We start from the raw sequence: 16,193 nt of genomic DNA on the forward strand, positions 1-16,193 counted from the left end.
CAATGTTACGAAAGATGATCTCGTTCGATTCCTTCTTTCTACTATTTTGCGAATTGCTGTCAAACTGTGCGCACTCTCACGTGACGGTTATCACGATGAAAGTTTACAAGGGCTCCAATACACCAGAGACAATTCGGTTTCGCGCGTCATTAACATTGCTAGGCATAATATCGATATACGAATTAACGACGACAACGTCAATAGGCGCGGCAAGTATGTGCCGAGAGACTCTTCTGTATTAATTTGCAGCTTGATCGAGCGTTTGGTAAATAGCGACACGTGCCGATAGTCTGAACTTATTAAACACCGTGTCGGAAAGCGGAAGCGATAAGACAAAGGCAAACACGTTGTAACCTATGAAATTTTATATAACCAGATATAGTTCGAGATTGTTTTAAATTTCAAATTCTTTCTTCAAACGAAACGTCTCGATGAAAGATAGATATGTGTATATATATACATGTCTGATCGAATGACAGTACACAGGTAATCGATCACGCGTTGCGTTCCTTTTCGCAAACCATCAGACCCGCTCAAGACTTTTTATATTGACAAATCGTTTCGTTTTAATCCAACGACGCGTAAACGAGGGTCGCCTTGGAGCGTTAGGATTGAGCCTAATCGAATGGTACGATGTTACGTTCGTTCCTCTGCACCCCTAAAAAGCTTATGTGTATGTGCTTCTGTTACGTGGTTGGAATTCTATTATATAATATTTTCCTGCAGCTATGCTCGGGTCAATCCATCTTGTCCGAGACATATCTTCATACTTTTAATATAGATATTTTCTATATACACTACCATGCGTCGGTATTTGGACTACGTGATATCATAAACGTGGATCTAAGATATGTTTCGTATGAAACTTTATAATCAGATTTTTATCTTTTGTTTTGTTTACAGAATTATATACAGTTAATTAATGCCCGTGATTCGTGACTTATAAAATTCAGCTAATGATATTAGTTCGATTGCGTGCGAGATACGGATGAATAAGTAAACGGCGTTAAGTTACATCTCTCTGAAATTTCATAATCTTTTTTATGAAATGGCATAATCGCGTAACTTGTGATTTCTGAAATTTACTTTTCAATTAAACTCGTTACGTGTATCAAGAAGCAAACACGTCTATTAACACTGACAACTTGCATAACTCGTGTACGAGTAACTGAAGCTTTTCAATTCGTCTATTTTCTAAATAATTGAATAAGCTGATTTGATCAGATGATTTTGTTGAATATACTTACGGGTTCCATCGAAACGAGTGGCGATAGTATCTAAGAAAGTATTTTGTGGGGCGAGGAGGCCCTTCCTGACCGGCATTGGGGCCGCCCCGCCGCGCTGTCAGGCGCTCGAATCTGTAAAATAGCGAAGAGAATTTTGTTTCAGTCCAAGTCATGCGATATTCTTGCACCAATTATGCGCTCGACACGTATGCACACACTTATACATACGTAAAATGCAAATGCGCATATTCGGATATAAAGCTTGAGATCGTTTGTGCTTTATGCATAAGCGTGCCTAAAGCTTAGGAATATATGCATGAGGAAAAAAGGTCTGAGTCTTCGATAGGTAGGTCAGTGGTCCAATGAAAATAAAGGATTGCGTGTAGTGCGGTAGTTGCAGTGATAGATGATTGCGGTTTAAGCAAACTAGAATGAAGTTATTTTTAGACAAGAGTTTTAATTTAACACGTTCCGAAAGCGGCCACACAGCTTGTACAGAATATGTACTTCGATCTTTTTCTTATTCTATTTTTACACGTCGATCTTTGCGATTCTCTGTGGTTCTTTTCAGCGTGACTTTAATCTTTTCTTTCGTTTCAGATATATACGCGCAAATTATGTTTTTGAAAGCCGTGAAATAGTCGTATATTTTTTGACAGGAAATTCCACACACGTTCCTCGTTCGTGTAATTTTATGAGTAGACGCAGAAATGCATTTGCAGCAACAGGGATCTCGTTGAAAAGCGTGGAAGTCGGTGATATTCATAGCTTTTCATTATTGGACAGTTCTATTGTTACTCACGTTCTTCAATGGTATTTGTGATTTCTGGAATTAATCCAACTGAAGTTGTACTTTTCTTTCATTCGAATTATCCATGGATACGGGTCGTTAATTTATAATTATAGTAATGTAGTTTACGGGGAATCTCGTATTTACATTATCGCGATACCATGTCACCGTATCATAACATTGTATCTTAAACGCGGCTACCATCGAAACATATTCTACATACTGAGTTAAAATTTGGTTACAGGTTCGATATAACTCTTCGATTATTTCTGAGAACGCTGGAAATAATGTTCATTCCATTCAACGAGGATAAATCAAAAGGAGAGGGGATGTCAATTTTTAATGGTGAGTTATTTATTTGTAAATAAACAATAATATGATTCGCGAATGAAGAATTAAAATGAAACACGATATATATATGTGAATTATATTAAAAACACATAGCAAACCAATTAAGCATTAATGCTCGTTTCTGCGCTTTTTGTCATTATTCAGCGTGGAAACATTCATTTTGACTTGCTTGCCAGCAAGTGCAATTAACCTACGGCTTTGTATAAAATAACCCGTCTAAAGATTAACGTGCGATTTAATTTATTTGCTTCTTTTTGCGAGAAAATTAAAAAAAAAGATGGAACACTAGCATTTCATTTATTCGCAAAACAGGTGTGATTGATTTATAAAGCAAATCTATATATCCGTATAGCGATTCGGGCAATGTAACAGGTGTGAGAAGAGGATGCGGTATAGGATATATTCATTACGTGTTTATCCTCTTGTGCAAAATAGACTCATTTGCCAAACGACTCTGTTCAGTCACTCACTTCATTACAAAAAAATTGAGCGTAATGTTTTAAAAGAATTGATTCGAGACATTCTAAAAAATATCTACTTTCTAAGAATTCTTTGTTCAAGGATCACCGTTTACATCGGTTACGACACGTATCTACCGATTGCTACCTAATAGATCGAACAACACTGCCATCGTTTCAACATTTTCAAGCTACTAGGTACAGTTTTACGAAGCTCATTTTAGTCTTTAGACACAAAACACGGTCTTATAGAATTATGATAAAGGAATCTAGGGTAAGCAGTGATTCGTTTAAAATGACGTTTATGTATGCGGAAAGGATTGCATCTTGTTGTTCAATTTGCATGCAAATAGTCGAGTATTGAAATTAGCAAGTAGAATCAGTGACAGATACAGACCTTATCGAGAAAAAAGTTCTACCTCAGTGGCAGAACATATTAGGCATTGTATCGTAAACACTACACCTATTTTTGTATCCTCTGCTTTAGGTGTCCCACTAATGTGCACTGAACACGTTCCAGGAGAATCACGTATTCGTCCCGTTACGACTGATTCGAGGCTTTATCGCGACATTACAGAAGAAATCGGGAAACACGCGGAACGTTTGCTGGTACTCGCATAACTGACCGAGCCGAGGGGAGAAATTCTCTCTATCCTGATGGCCCGGGCTCCTGGCTGACTTGCGCTCCGCGCACCTAAGCGCAACATGTGGTAAACCGTTGAAGGTATACACCCATACACTTATTCCACTCTGTACATGCAAGCAGGTTCGTACGTGTACTCTGATAAGTACACTAATGCGAAACTGTGTAACCTGCACACGCACGCGCGTTGATCGTTTCCAAACGCGTGTGTACCGCGAGCCATAAAACAGGGTCAAGATTTCAACCGAGGATCAAACATGTTGGTTGCACAGTCTTTGATGATTATCTCAGGCAGCATGATTGATGGCTGGTGTCCTGTTCGAGAAAACAATCGAACGATCGTTGATGTAAATACGAGCTTTTTGATCACGTTCGAAACCTCAAATACATCTTACTTAGTGGTATGATTTATCGGCTACGATGTATTGAATAAGAAATTAAGAAGCCTCGCGCGTTCTTTGAGCCATTTTAGGATCGTACTTTCCTATCGGTAGAATCGTCATTGCGCGATCTCTCGTTTCAATATTATGTTAAGGATTTTCTTAGAAGTCCTTTCTTTGGTAGAAACGAAAGTGAGACGTAGAAACTCGAAGATCGTAACGGTTAAACGATAGAAACACGGCCTGGAATTTTTCCTCGTGATACGTTAAAAGATTAAAGGATCTCGTCGAGGTAAAATTAGATTAATTCTTGAATGTAACTTACGAAATGAAATTGCGGAAATCTAATATTTTATACCTAACTTCGACGCGAAACGCAATGTGTAAAAACATTTGACCTCTTCATATGCGAAGAAACTAATTAAACTGTTATTATTATGTTTTGTAGAGCAGACAGGATAAAAAGATAGTGTCATCGCGTAGTATTAGTTTCTTGAACAGAAGTAAACTTTTGTAAAAGATTATTGTAGGAATTAACCTAATACTGTTTTATAGAAAAAACGAATTATTGAAAAGAAAAAGATGCTCGAAAGATTCCCAACGACTTTGAAAACGTCCCGTTTATTTCAGCGAATTTTTCTTCTCGTTATGTGAACGTGCTTTGCTTAGAATTATCTTAAATAACTTAGAATGTCTCGTGTCTTCGTTTAGGATTTGCAAGGAAGCAAGATTTTTATTTTGTTAGCTTTCGTTCTAAGAAGACGCAACAAATCAACGCGCTGATAGCATTAAATATCATATACATAATATCCTAAACGTTATGAAAATGGTAATATCGTAGCATGTATGATACCCGCCTCTAGTGAGTAGGATATTCTATAGTCACATATGCATATTGCTCCTATAAAGGTATTCATTGTTCCTTTAAAGCCCATGTTAGATAGACTATATATGAATTTGCTTCTTATCACGGTATCGTGAATTTTCCAACGATTTTCCGTCGACAGAGAAATTTAAATTTACTTCGATAGTTTTGGTACGAAGATCTTGTCGTTTATCGGCTAATCGCAACACGATGTACAATTCTAAATGCATAAATAGGAACAGAACTATCTATTCGCAATTATAGCGGACACTTAAAGAACACATAATTTTCAGGCTGAAACGTATAAACGAAAATAAATAATTTCAGTTAAATTATCAGAAGAACTTGTACTTATTATTGTACCTATTTATGCCGCCACTATATTATATATCCGTGTTTATTTAGATCAAAGTTATTTCTTTTCCAATCAACCTGTTTCCACGGAATATATGCGAGTAGAAAGTACCGTAATAAATGAAACGCGATCATAGATCGGGAACTCAGAAAATTACCATCGTTGTGATTTCATGCACCGTTTCATCGACTTTTCCCTCAACACGATATATGTATTTGTGGTGATTGTACGTATGAGTATATATTGAATGAAACGTTAACTTAGGTCAGTTTCGTAGTATTGTATAATATGGCCGCACCGAAGAGGGTCGATGACTGTATTTGCGTGTTAGTCCATCGTGAACAGAGCATGCAATCTGTAGGCGTCTCTGATATAGATCGTTGTAAAAAGAAAATCCCCTTCGACTGTTTAATTCTATAGTCTATGGGTTTAGCGAAACATGGACAGTAGAACCGGTATGTGACATAGCAGACGCGGCAGGAGTCAGGAGATTCAGACCAATGAAGAATCAATGGTGTCTTATTAGAGTATCGTCCTCGTATCATTTTCATTTTTATATTAATTTCCGTTATTTGTACGTATACATTTTGTCAAGCGTCCGTAATAAAATTTTCCTGTTCGTTTGTCATCTTTGCAAGTTAAATATTCTTTGCTCGAAAGAAAAAGAGTTTCTTCAAACGTGATGTACGTAAAAGGCAAATCCGACATGTCGGCCTATTTTCAGGCACGAATTCAGCAGCGACGTCAATGCACTTGCGAGAGTAGCGCTTGGAGGTAACATATCAGCTTGCAATCAGTTGGTAATCCCCCATTTCATAGAAAAAATTTCAATACGTCAATTCCTTCGATACTTTCGCGAAAATCTATTTCGATCTCTTCTCGAATTTTTTTCTCAGCTTTCTTCTTAAGTGGATTTCACCTACTTTATAGAACCCCACTTCGTCTGCCACAATGGTGTTCGATACATTTTCTATAATAATCCAAGTAGGGTTCCCTTAGCCAGAAGGTCTCTATAAGGTGCGCGAGACTAAAATCTTTCACGAAGTGGAAAATATATTTATTTTTCTATCGTACACGCTACAACGGATACGAACGTGGAATTTCAAACACGAATTTACAATTGTTCACCATGTCGAAAGAAATATCAACTCATGATACAAGCGAATGAATGTTTTCTGCTTATATAAGATGGGAACGTAACGCCGAATAATGTGTAGCAAAAAACGCGATATTGATAGGCTGAAGAAAAAATAATCTATAGAAAAATGCCTGTGTAGCACGAAAATTGTCAGTGTCAGTGGGTTATCCGGGCAGCACGGCGTATAGACGGCGCGTGGTCACGAAGCAGGGTCCATATAATCGATACTCCACTACTTCGAATACCTGACTCCGTAGGGAGGGATGGAGAAAAGGAGACGGATTGAGATAAAAAAGAGGCAAGGAGGTTCTAAGGATGCTTACCATTCTTTTCCCTCCCGGTTTACTGAAGGATCTTCCTTGCTTCCCCAAGGAATGTTCGAAACAACAAAAAGTCGTACGAACAATTTCACCATGAACGATGGTAAAATTAACGAGTCCATTTTCCGTCGTCTTACCTCCCGTTCTATTCAACCCTTACTTTTCTTTTACCTTTGAACGAGAAACTGACATATTCCTGCACCGTAGTTTTCTCGCAGCGAGAAAAGACTTGCGCGAAGAATTGTGCTCAGAATAAATGTATATTATATAAATGTATACGCTATAATAAAAGTACATGCTCAAAACGTTTATTTTAGTTTAAGCACGGAATGTATGGCAGCTTTCTGGATGCGCTTTTGGGTCGCAGGGAAGTTATTCCGAGGTTAGCCGACCTCTTGAAAGCTCAAAGGAGTTATTACATCTTTGTACAAACAACGCGATCGTTGCAGACAGAAATTTCCTATTGCTTAAACGTCTGAGACATTAGAAATTTTTAATAAGTCTTTGAAGCCGATAGCTCCGGTACTATTATATTGAATTCGATTGTGATTCTACCACCCACGCTGGGGGATTATGTTATAAATATCTATCAATAAGTTCTTTGGTTCCACGTGATCCTGGTGTGCGAATATCTCTACCGGTGAACGAGGTTGCTAAAATCTCCGCTGTGGCAAATAACTCGCTGACGTTTAACATCTGTAATTCTCTTTTAGATACCGGTCGGCCTGGTCTGTGTTTTCCAGTGGTGCCAGGTGCGATGGCCGGACGGTATAACGACGTAACGGCTGCCGCATTGCCGATGTCGTGTCTACAGTAACTACGGTACATGGGGTACGTGTACCCTCGTGTACCTACGCCAACCTCTGACTCTCTCTAGAGGTGGACGACTTATCGACCTGGTGCTAGTCAGGCCTACCACCTTTATCTCGTCAGCAGGTTCAATCACGAAATTTATTACACGATTTGATCGCGTGAGTTTTATCAAACTTAAATCAATTTGAAATCGAGCTGACCGAGGAAACGCGAAACAGAACGATCCTCCGCGATAATGGTTAATTTTTATTTCATTCGTTGCAGATCGTACCTACAATATTTTCGTAACCGAATCCTTTTAATTATATCATAAGGTATGCTATCGATGCTAAGATGAAACGGAGAGAAGATAAAAAAATCTTGGAGATGTCGACAGATTTGCGATATGTGTTCTACTCTTTAGCTCTCATTCCCAAGAGAGGGTAGTACCTTCGTAGTGTTTGACGAGAGGCCCTTGTCCTTCTAGGTCGTCTCTTAGAGTGTTTGCGAATTAGGCCGCGACCCCGTCTCCGTCGTCGCGAACCACGATGGTTCTGTGGTAGTGGTCGCAGAGGGGGCTGTGCCGCGAAATTAGAACGTTGCATTCGTGAGGGTCGTCGCTGTCTCGCTCCCGTGGCGGGGCATCAATAGGAATAATACGAGGAACTATGCGATGTAGCTCGCACATAGGTAGACGCGAGTGTAACGACCTTACACCCTCGCAGGTAGCGGGATCGATGGGCTTCAACTGCGAGCAACCTCACATCCGCAGCTCCTACCGCGGGCCAACTTCCTCCACCGTGTTGGCTGTCCCACTTTTCTGTCGCATTTTACTACTACGATGTAACGTTGTTTCGCACCTTACGGCCACTGCTTGTCGACGATAAGCGAACTTGTACTGTTTCGAATAGAAACGGTTCTGCCGCGACAAACAATGCCTAGCAACGAGGCAAGGATTCTCAAACACAGAAAATCATCGGATGTTTCATTAAAATTTGAAAATTCACTGTTGGAAATAACTTGGTATATAAATAGGGTGAATAAAATCAACTAGTTATTTGTTTAAAATATATTGTAAACGTTTCTCATAATGATAGTACGGTCTGAGAATTTTGGAATCAAATTTCATAGAAACGATGAATTAAAGTCGATCGTATCGTGAAGTTTTATTCCCATTTCTCTGTTGAGTAGAATATGCTAGTATTGTGTTACGTGCATGCTGATATGGCAAACGCTTCACTAAGAAAGCAAGTGCATTATTTACTCCGACAATGGAGTTACATGTTGTAATCGTGACGTAGATTATATCGTGATTGTTGCAAAGGTGTACTCGTTACGTTCCATTCCATTTTATAAAATAGATTTCCTCCCAAAAAATTTTAAAAAACATGATCCTTCTACTTCTTCTATACGAAATAGTTAAAATTCAAAATAGATCGCGCGAGAAACATTCAAAAGATTCTTATTTTCACATTATATTTTATAAATATAGAAGATAAAATATTATATAGAGTAAGGTCGATGTTTTTGAACTATCGAACGAAAAAATTCTATCTAGGATTGTTTCTTTGAGAACCTTCTACATTAGTACGAATATACAATTTTACCAAATTATCACATAATTCTAAGTAGATTCCATATTTTTATCTAATTCCTCGAAGACGGTCAATAAACCATCTTAATTCGCTTTAAAAGCTTTCAAAGTTTTCAAATTCGCTTTAAAAAGATTATCACATACACATTATAAAACGCCTCCGTTGGTGAACTAACAAAATCTACATATCAAGGTCGAATATCAAGTCGTTCTTGAATTGTGCTTTAACCTCGTCCTTGGCAGTGTCATCCGAGTTGTTCGAACGAATTTCATTCATTTCTTCTTTGATACTCGTTACAGTCTCAGAGACTTCTGTATTTTTTTGATTTCCTTTGTACTTATCACGGTCCTCCGTTTCGGAAATTTCGCTTTCGCTCATTTTCCGTTCATAGGCACGCCTTTTATTTCGTAATTTACGTTGGTTCTTTTTACGTTGGCCAAGAATGCTGGAATTCGATCTAAAAAATTAAACAAGTTGATCGATATATATGATTATTAAAAAAGAAAGTATCGATACAATCGCCATTGTGATAGTACCTGAATAGTTGTCGCGATACTACGTCGTTGAATCGTACTGTCTTTTTTAAGCTGGAACAATCTAATTCAGAATTTAGATCCGGTATCGAATCGTAATGACAATCTATAGACGATGCAGCCGTTCCAATTTCATCGGCACTCGATTCGGATACTGAACGCGAAAGATTATGATTGCGTTGCGATCTTAATATACTTTTTGGGAATGTACCTGTTATATTATTACTTATCAACTCATCTCCGCTGCTCTCTGAAACAGATCTAGTCTTTGTTACAGTATGACAAAGATTTGGTCGTTCTTCCATCGATGTTGTACTATGTCGTTCAGCTTCATCGTCCGTATCTAAATGGTTTGGGCTAATATTTATAACGAAGCCACCATCCTCTGTTTGTACCTCGATTCCTTGATTCGCCTCGTCATCGTCTTTAGTCTATAAAGCACGAGTCGATGAGTACAAGATAATCTTTCGCTTCAATTTTTATAGATATTTAAAATACTTACCGTTAATTTTTCTAGTTGATTCTCGAAACACGCAACGTTAGAAAAATGTTTCTGTTCCATGAACTCTTCGTCTATACCAACGTAGTACTGTTCTACATTTTCCATATCTTTTAACATAATAGTAAATACAACATTGTTATCCCACGGTTCGACCGTGACCGAATCAGGATTTACAGAATTCTCGGTTATTTTTAAACATAACGAATAGTGCTGTGGAAAAAATCCTGTACCTACAGATGTTAGTAAAGCGTGTATCCCTAAATTATTTTGTAAAATTCTATAGCGAATAGAATCTGGATTGACATTTTTTAGATTCACAGTAATCGTTAATTGATTCTTACATAAATTACAAATAAATGTTGGCAGTGAATACTTAATGCTAGGATCTAAAAATGTGCTTATATTTTTTTTGCTAGTCCGTAATGTCGTATCACTAGAATCTTCTACATTTTCGCTCTCATATTCCGTTTTTGTAGTTGCAAGCACTGTTTCACATTCTTCAACTAATTTTGGTGTACAGTTACTCTCATGACTCTGACTAGGAGAATCTTCTACATTTTCGCTCTCATATTCCGTTTTTGTAGTTGCAAGCACTGTTTCACATTCTTCAACTAATTTTGGTGTACAGTTACTCTCATGACTCTGACTAGGAGAATCTTCTACATTTTTGCTCTCATATTCCGTTTTTGTAGTTGCAAGCACTGTTTCACATTCTTCAACTAATTTTGGTGTACAGTTACTCTCATGACTCTGACTAGAAGAATCTTCCATGGAATCTTCTAGTAGTAGCGGCACAGTATTACCAAAGTTACAAGGATCACTATTTACTCCACTGTCCTCTTTGGTATTAGATACCGATACCACTGGTTGTATAACTGGTAGCGTAACAACAAGCTTCTTGTGTTTTGCATCAAACTTAGCATTACCCCTGTCTGCATCCACACGATAAGGTAGAGGAAGCTCCAATAAATATTTTGCAGGTTTTATGCTCTTTATGCTGAGATAACGTTCTTGTACATCTAGAGAAGCATCGGTGGCAGTTTTTAGTAGGGGTAGATCTATAGTGATGATTAATCTCTTAGGTACCGTAGCATTCATTTTTGCATTTCTGTTCGTGCTAAAATCTTCTAGCTCTACGTCGGATTGGTGTTTTATAGAAAATTTTGGTGTCGTAAATTTGTTATCTGTGTCTGTACTTTTATTTGCTTTCTTGTTATAATATTTGGTAGAAGGTGACCGCTTTGGCACTTTCTCCATACGCTTGGGTCTTGGTTGTCTGCTCTTGTCGTAACTGGCCATTAGCTTCTGATAGATTTCTGGTTCTATGTCCAATTCCTCTTCAGGCTGACTCTTGGATGGTTTTCTGATCACAGTTGGATGACATATCCCTTTGTATCTTATTTGTGGAAACTTTATATTTTTCCTATCCAATTTGACCTAACACGTTCAGTAAAAATCAAATGATAAGGACGAACAGATAAGTAACTTTGTATAATGATCTGAAAAATGATGAAGAAAATAGTGGTACTTACATTAAAATTATTTTCGACACCGTCTATAGCTGTGCTGTTAACGATTTTGCGAAGTTCTGCGTGTTTCGTCGATAGGAAAATGGTATCAGGATGAAATATCACATCGAAGACTTTGCAACGTACATTTTTTTTGTCAAGGTCATCACGAGGTGGTGTTAACAAGTAAGGAATAGACCATTGTTGTCCATGATGACCTTGTTCGAAGGAAGGTTGACTGCTCGGCGGATCTGTAAGTTCGCTCGTGCAAATATTTAGAAAACATTTTTTGTCTCCGTTTATGCTGGTTTTTATGACGTAACTAGGCTGTGGGGCGACGAATGTAACGTCGACGCCCCGTTTCTTCTCTAACAACGTAATTTCTTTTTGATAGACCTCCATATTTTTCGGATCAGTCACCTCTTCCACGTATTCGATCAACATCTTGCGGAATTCCTCCTTTTTCAAGCACTCGGTCAAATTTTTCAGCTCTTCTTTGGTCACGTCTAAATCCTCCCAATTTTTCCTATGTATGTCGTAAGCGTCCATCTTTCAGCCCAATAGTGTTTACAAATAAAGTCGCAGTAGAATGATCGCGAACCGCTGTACCACGTGGACGGTTGCGCCACTACGCCGGCCGGTTGAATAGCGGTCAAACACGGAACTTCGAAACGTCTAATGGCGCTCGCGCCACTTTTTTCTAGTATTCTCTACTTTAGCGCTATGTATCTCTGTCCTTTTTATATTTACCGTTAAAACAAAACCTTTTTTCTGACCTCTGACAAGACACTTTACCTTTTTTCACTGGGAGAGACAGTATCACGTTGGAATATCGTATGAATCTGTTTAATTTCAACGTTTCCAATTTTCAGTCGAACATCCTCTTTTGCTGCTTAAGCAAATGCCGGCGTATCGAACAAACATTAACGGCGTTACGAAGGTCGATAGAAGCATCGAATAGCAAAGAAGTAGAATCATCATTTAGCATGAAAGAGTTGCGCTGCCTTTCACCGTTTTTGCTATCCCGCTTTATGAATATGTATGTCGATGGATGCACTACAAAATTTGTAACAGAAACGAAGGATCCAACCTAGTTGAACAGGAATAGACCTATATTCTAAATGTCGTATGGAAATGATTTGTTATTTCGCACTTCCCGAGAATTGAAAGGTACAAAAGTTTAATGCATATAAGAACCAAAAATGTATAATATAGCCAATGTAAAGTACTTTCTATAATACTTAGCGGATGAAACGAATTTTTATTTAGCTCGCAGTTCCTTCGTTATGCCCATAAGGATATCAAAATGCATAAACACATGTACTCTAGTCTATTCTGTTGATATCTCGAGTAGGTTAAATCTCTCAGATGTTTAGTTGGAAACAGCGGTTTATGCATGCAGTGAACGCGATAAATGCATCTGGAAAAGCTAAGTTTCGCTTTTCGTGAGATCCACTATTGGTGGGAGTTTAGGTGAAGATGTGGGGATCAAGCAGTACGAAGTCTCTGACCCACTGACATTCTCTTTAGTTACTTGGTAGAAACAAACGCTGATAATTCGTGACTCAGACTTTCGATGTTCGTGATCAGGATTATTAACAAAATAGTATCTGAAGAAGAAAGATAGCCGTCATCTTGAAGGATCACAATCAGTCGAGTCTCGTTTTGAGATGCGGCGAAATCGTGGCTTGCTAACTAGTGTTGCTGTTTGCTTGACAGTTTTCTTCATTGTTTTAAATTCGAAATCGATAGTGGAAACTGTAAACGATACAGGAAGTAGCATAGAAAAGCCTTACGCTGGAGAACAGGAAGTCCATAAAGGTCAGGTAAATTGTATCCAATTAAACGATTCAGACGAAGGTAAACTAGATATTTCAAAGTATGTATACGGTGAAATCTTTCATTTTCTATGAAATATTTTCGACTTTTCATACAATTTGATATGGTACTGTTTGAGAATTGTTTTTTTTTCCAATAGGATACTGGTCGCGTTTAGATTGTAGTGCAGTGAAAGTGCGTCTGTGAACGATGTAATTATTGGAAAGCGATCTTTCCCTTTTACGATTTACAAACGAGTTTATTGCGTATGATAGAGAATTGGAGAGTTTCCTGATTACGTATAATACTTTACACATTTTGTTGATTTTATTAATGGACTAGAGATTCTTATACGTTCGCGGGAAAAGATGGAAAAATGCATAAAAATTAAGTAAAACAAATCATTGTCTAGCTTCTACTCTTTTAGCCGTCTTCATGTAAACTTGAATTTGCATGTATAAATTCATCGCAATCTGCCAGTTTATTTATTAATTTAAACTATTAGCTTGTTGCAGCCGCTATGATACAACGATTATTAATATGATTTACTGTGCAGACGTATCGATACGTTACACCTTCTCTTGCTGAATTGGGTGCTCGTGGAAGTTTGCCTAAAATGAACCAGCATGTTTTAATGCTGACGCGTGTACCCGATGCTGGAGCTGAATTGTTAGTCTTGATCCTACAACGTCTGCAGGGTTACAATGCGTTTAAACATATACGATTACCACCTGGTGATCATGGGCTTCTATCAACTCTGCAAGAGGTATAATCTCGTACACGACGTTCATAAGATAGTTTTTGAATTACCGTTCTCGATATTAATGCTCGTCCAATAACACGAAATAATGGTAGTACTATTTCAAATGGCAACTGCATAGATCGAATGCCGAACAATAACGTAAGAAATATGAATCAGCTGCTGATTCATTGGCCGCATAAATCTTGGGAAAATTTAATCATAGTACCATGTAGTGGTTGTTGCACTTTACGCTCATGTCAGAGTCGGTTTTCAGTGTTGCAATCGAAGTTGTGCCACTTTCATCTTTCCAATTAAAGTAGCCGTGTCGGAAATACCTATTTGGAGCAAGTCTAGCTAAAGCCAGATAGAGGTGGCGCGACTGCGCGAAATACGATAGGAAAGTTGATAAATGTTAAAAGATTCGATGTATTTTCAGTATGGTAAATAATCATCGTGGCATTTTTAGTTTGCAGTTTTAGACGATACAGGAGAAGCCGGTTGTTCAGCGTTTCTCAGTTTATAAATAACTTTGGTTAACTATTTTGTAGGAACTGTTAGTAGAAGAAATTACTAATATCATTAGACAGGAAGCGATTCCTTTGAGTTTCGACGGAGATGTTAGATTTCTGAACTTCTCCAAATTCGGAAGAGAGTCTCCGACGTTTATTTCCCTAGTGAGAAATCCTATGTGTGCGCATAATTTGCGGAGGTAAAAATCAAATTTCTTTTCGGTAGAATTTTTCGTTTTATTTGTATTTTGCTAATCGTTACTGGCATATTATAAATGTAAATATGAATGAACGTGGTGCACAACTATTAATTATACTTAAAGATGCATTTGTTACTTTTCAGATATCGTGAAAGGCGAAGTGACATGCTTCATAGAGCCATACCTACGTTCTGCGGTCAAGATCCTCGATGCGCGTGAGTATTTAATATATTACATTTTTGTAGCACATGGTAACTTTTTTATTTCCCTGCATTGCGTATCAATTGTAGAAAGATAAATAACAAATGGGCGTTAGAACGAGCAAAGGCAAATATCGTTGAATGGTACCCTGTTGTCGGTATATTAAATTACATGGAACAATCCATAGATGTACTGGAGTACAAATTTCCATATTTCTTTCGAGGTGCTAAACGTAGTTATAGAAAGATTCGTAAGTAATTATAATTAAGTATAATTAGGCGGTAAGATTTCAGATTCAATCTAGTTTCGATTCGTTTCATTTAGAGCCGAGAAAAAGACACTTTTCTGATCCAACACTTACGCTAAGAGCACGAGAAAGAGATATTTTATTTAAGCTTCTTGAGGATGAGATAGAATTTTATCAATGGTTAAAATATCGACTTTTGAACGAAACATTGATCGACATTGATTAAAGCCATGAAATTTACACGATGATAAGTGTTTAGTTTCAAAATATACCAAAGATATTAAATATTCCAATAATAATGATTTTATAGAGAAATAAATTTGATTAAAAATTTTTTTAGGAAGAAAGGTATGATCACGGATTTTTCCCTTTTGTATTTTTACTATGGTATAATGTATTGTTATTTTAATATGGTATAGATGTATCGTACTGTTCTAAATTGTGCAGAGCGCAACAAAATATTTGATTTTTTTCAGGATTTTAGTTCCTGTAAAATTAGAATACTGCACAGGAACGATATGCATCTCATTTGCTTAGAATCGACTCCTCTTGCTTAGTGAGAATTCCTAGAAAATATAGGATATACAGAAGAAACTACTTTTCAATCTTCATAGTTTATAATTTATTAATTTTTACATTTTTATTATAAATTTATTGTAACGGTAGCAATAATTTATACGTTTTCCATGTCAGCGTTACACTTATGTTTCTATAATAGCTGTTTTCAACGTGTAAACTACGTTAAAGTATCCTCGTTGCCTTTCGATGCATTGGTAGAAATTTTCTCTCTGATAATACTCATAGGGTAGACAACAATCGAAACTTTTATTGAGCAGTGATCATCGATTGGGAATAATCACAGCACGTACAAAAATTGTGTCATGTGAAGTTCCAAATACGTAATTTTTGTTATTGTAATATACAATAATCTATAATAATTTGTTTAAACTTGATATTAATTACATTTATTAGCATATAATTAAAAGTATAAGAATCTAAGCCTTTTTTCCCCTTTAGGCA

General features: G+C 37.3%; 3 protein-coding genes across 10 annotated transcripts in view; 1 reads left to right on the forward strand and 2 right to left on the reverse strand.

The window, feature by feature from the left end:
- LOC126872541 (potassium voltage-gated channel subfamily H member 8) overlaps positions 1 to 3,452 on the reverse strand; it is a 29,092-nt gene extending 25,640 nt beyond the window's left edge. For 2 of the 3 annotated variants that reach the window (XM_050632622.1, XM_050632620.1), the window contains exons 1-2: positions 3,223 to 3,451; positions 1,248 to 1,358 (exon numbers count right to left, since the gene is read on the reverse strand). In XM_050632622.1, the coding sequence (XP_050488579.1) occupies positions 1,248 to 1,323 (76 nt within the window). In that variant the 5' untranslated portion in view covers positions 1,324 to 1,358; positions 3,223 to 3,451. Of the gene's footprint in view, positions 1 to 1,247; positions 1,359 to 3,222 lie in introns of all 3 variants that reach the window. The other variant, XM_050632621.1, reaches the window with a different exon arrangement.
- LOC126872545 (uronyl 2-sulfotransferase-like) lies at positions 3,409 to 16,126 on the forward strand. 4 transcript variants are annotated; one of them, XR_007692011.1, is made up of 7 exons: positions 12,242 to 13,282; positions 13,831 to 14,040; positions 14,565 to 14,725; positions 14,869 to 14,940; positions 15,016 to 15,176; positions 15,251 to 15,521; positions 15,650 to 16,126. XR_007692011.1 is itself a non-coding variant. In XM_050632630.1 (7 exons), the coding sequence occupies exons 2-7, from the start codon at positions 13,127 to 13,129 to the stop codon at positions 15,397 to 15,399; spliced, it is 909 nt and encodes a 302-aa protein (XP_050488587.1). In that variant the 5' UTR covers positions 12,242 to 12,626; positions 12,726 to 13,126; the 3' UTR covers positions 15,400 to 16,126. The 4 variants fall into 4 exon arrangements, 2 of the variants coding, with proteins under 2 accessions (XP_050488587.1, XP_050488586.1); XM_050632630.1 differs by having other exon boundaries at positions 12,242 to 12,626; positions 12,726 to 13,282; positions 15,251 to 16,126; XM_050632629.1 differs by having other exon boundaries at positions 15,251 to 16,126.
- On the reverse strand, positions 8,373 to 12,029 carry LOC126872543 (protein kintoun). Of its 3 annotated transcripts, none has more exons than XM_050632626.1 (5): positions 11,481 to 12,029; positions 9,949 to 11,385; positions 9,673 to 9,877; positions 9,450 to 9,600; positions 8,373 to 9,370 (listed from the first exon to the last, which is right to left on the reverse strand). In XM_050632626.1, exons 1-5 carry the CDS (start codon positions 12,003 to 12,005, stop codon positions 9,094 to 9,096), a joined length of 2,595 nt encoding a protein of 864 aa, XP_050488583.1. In that variant the 5' UTR covers positions 12,006 to 12,029; the 3' UTR covers positions 8,373 to 9,093. The 3 variants fall into 3 exon arrangements, with proteins under 3 accessions (XP_050488583.1, XP_050488582.1, XP_050488581.1); XM_050632625.1 differs by having other exon boundaries at positions 9,658 to 9,877; XM_050632624.1 differs by having other exon boundaries at positions 9,450 to 9,877.
- Positions 16,127 to 16,193: the final 67 nt, after the last annotated feature.

The sequence above is a fragment of the Bombus huntii genome, chromosome 13 (assembly GCF_024542735.1).
Source record: "Bombus huntii isolate Logan2020A chromosome 13, iyBomHunt1.1, whole genome shotgun sequence".
Lineage (NCBI taxonomy): Eukaryota > Metazoa > Arthropoda > Insecta > Hymenoptera > Apidae > Bombus > Bombus huntii.

What these genes read in the sequence shown, in the direction of transcription:
- LOC126872543 (XM_050632624.1), bottom strand. Translation starts at nt 12,005, where the DNA reads ATGGACGCTTACGACATACATAGGAAAAATTGGGAGGATTTAGACGTG. An exon ending in ATCAACTAGAAAAATTAACG is followed by an intron (nt 9,878 to 9,948) that starts GTAAGTATTTTA and finishes CGTGCTTTATAG; the next exon opens with ACTAAAGACGATGACGAGGC. An exon ending in GTATCGCGACAACTATTCAG is followed by an intron (nt 9,371 to 9,449) that starts GTACTATCACAA and finishes TTAATTTTTTAG; the next exon opens with ATCGAATTCCAGCATTCTTG.
- LOC126872545 (XM_050632629.1), top strand. Translation starts at nt 13,127, where the DNA reads ATGCGGCGAAATCGTGGCTTGCTAACTAGTGTTGCTGTTTGCTTGACA. An exon ending in AGGAAGTCCATAAAGGTCAG is followed by an intron (nt 13,283 to 13,830) that starts GTAAATTGTATC and finishes TTTACTGTGCAG; the next exon opens with ACGTATCGATACGTTACACC. An exon ending in ACGTAGTTATAGAAAGATTC is followed by an intron (nt 15,177 to 15,250) that starts GTAAGTAATTAT and finishes CGTTTCATTTAG; the next exon opens with AGCCGAGAAAAAGACACTTT.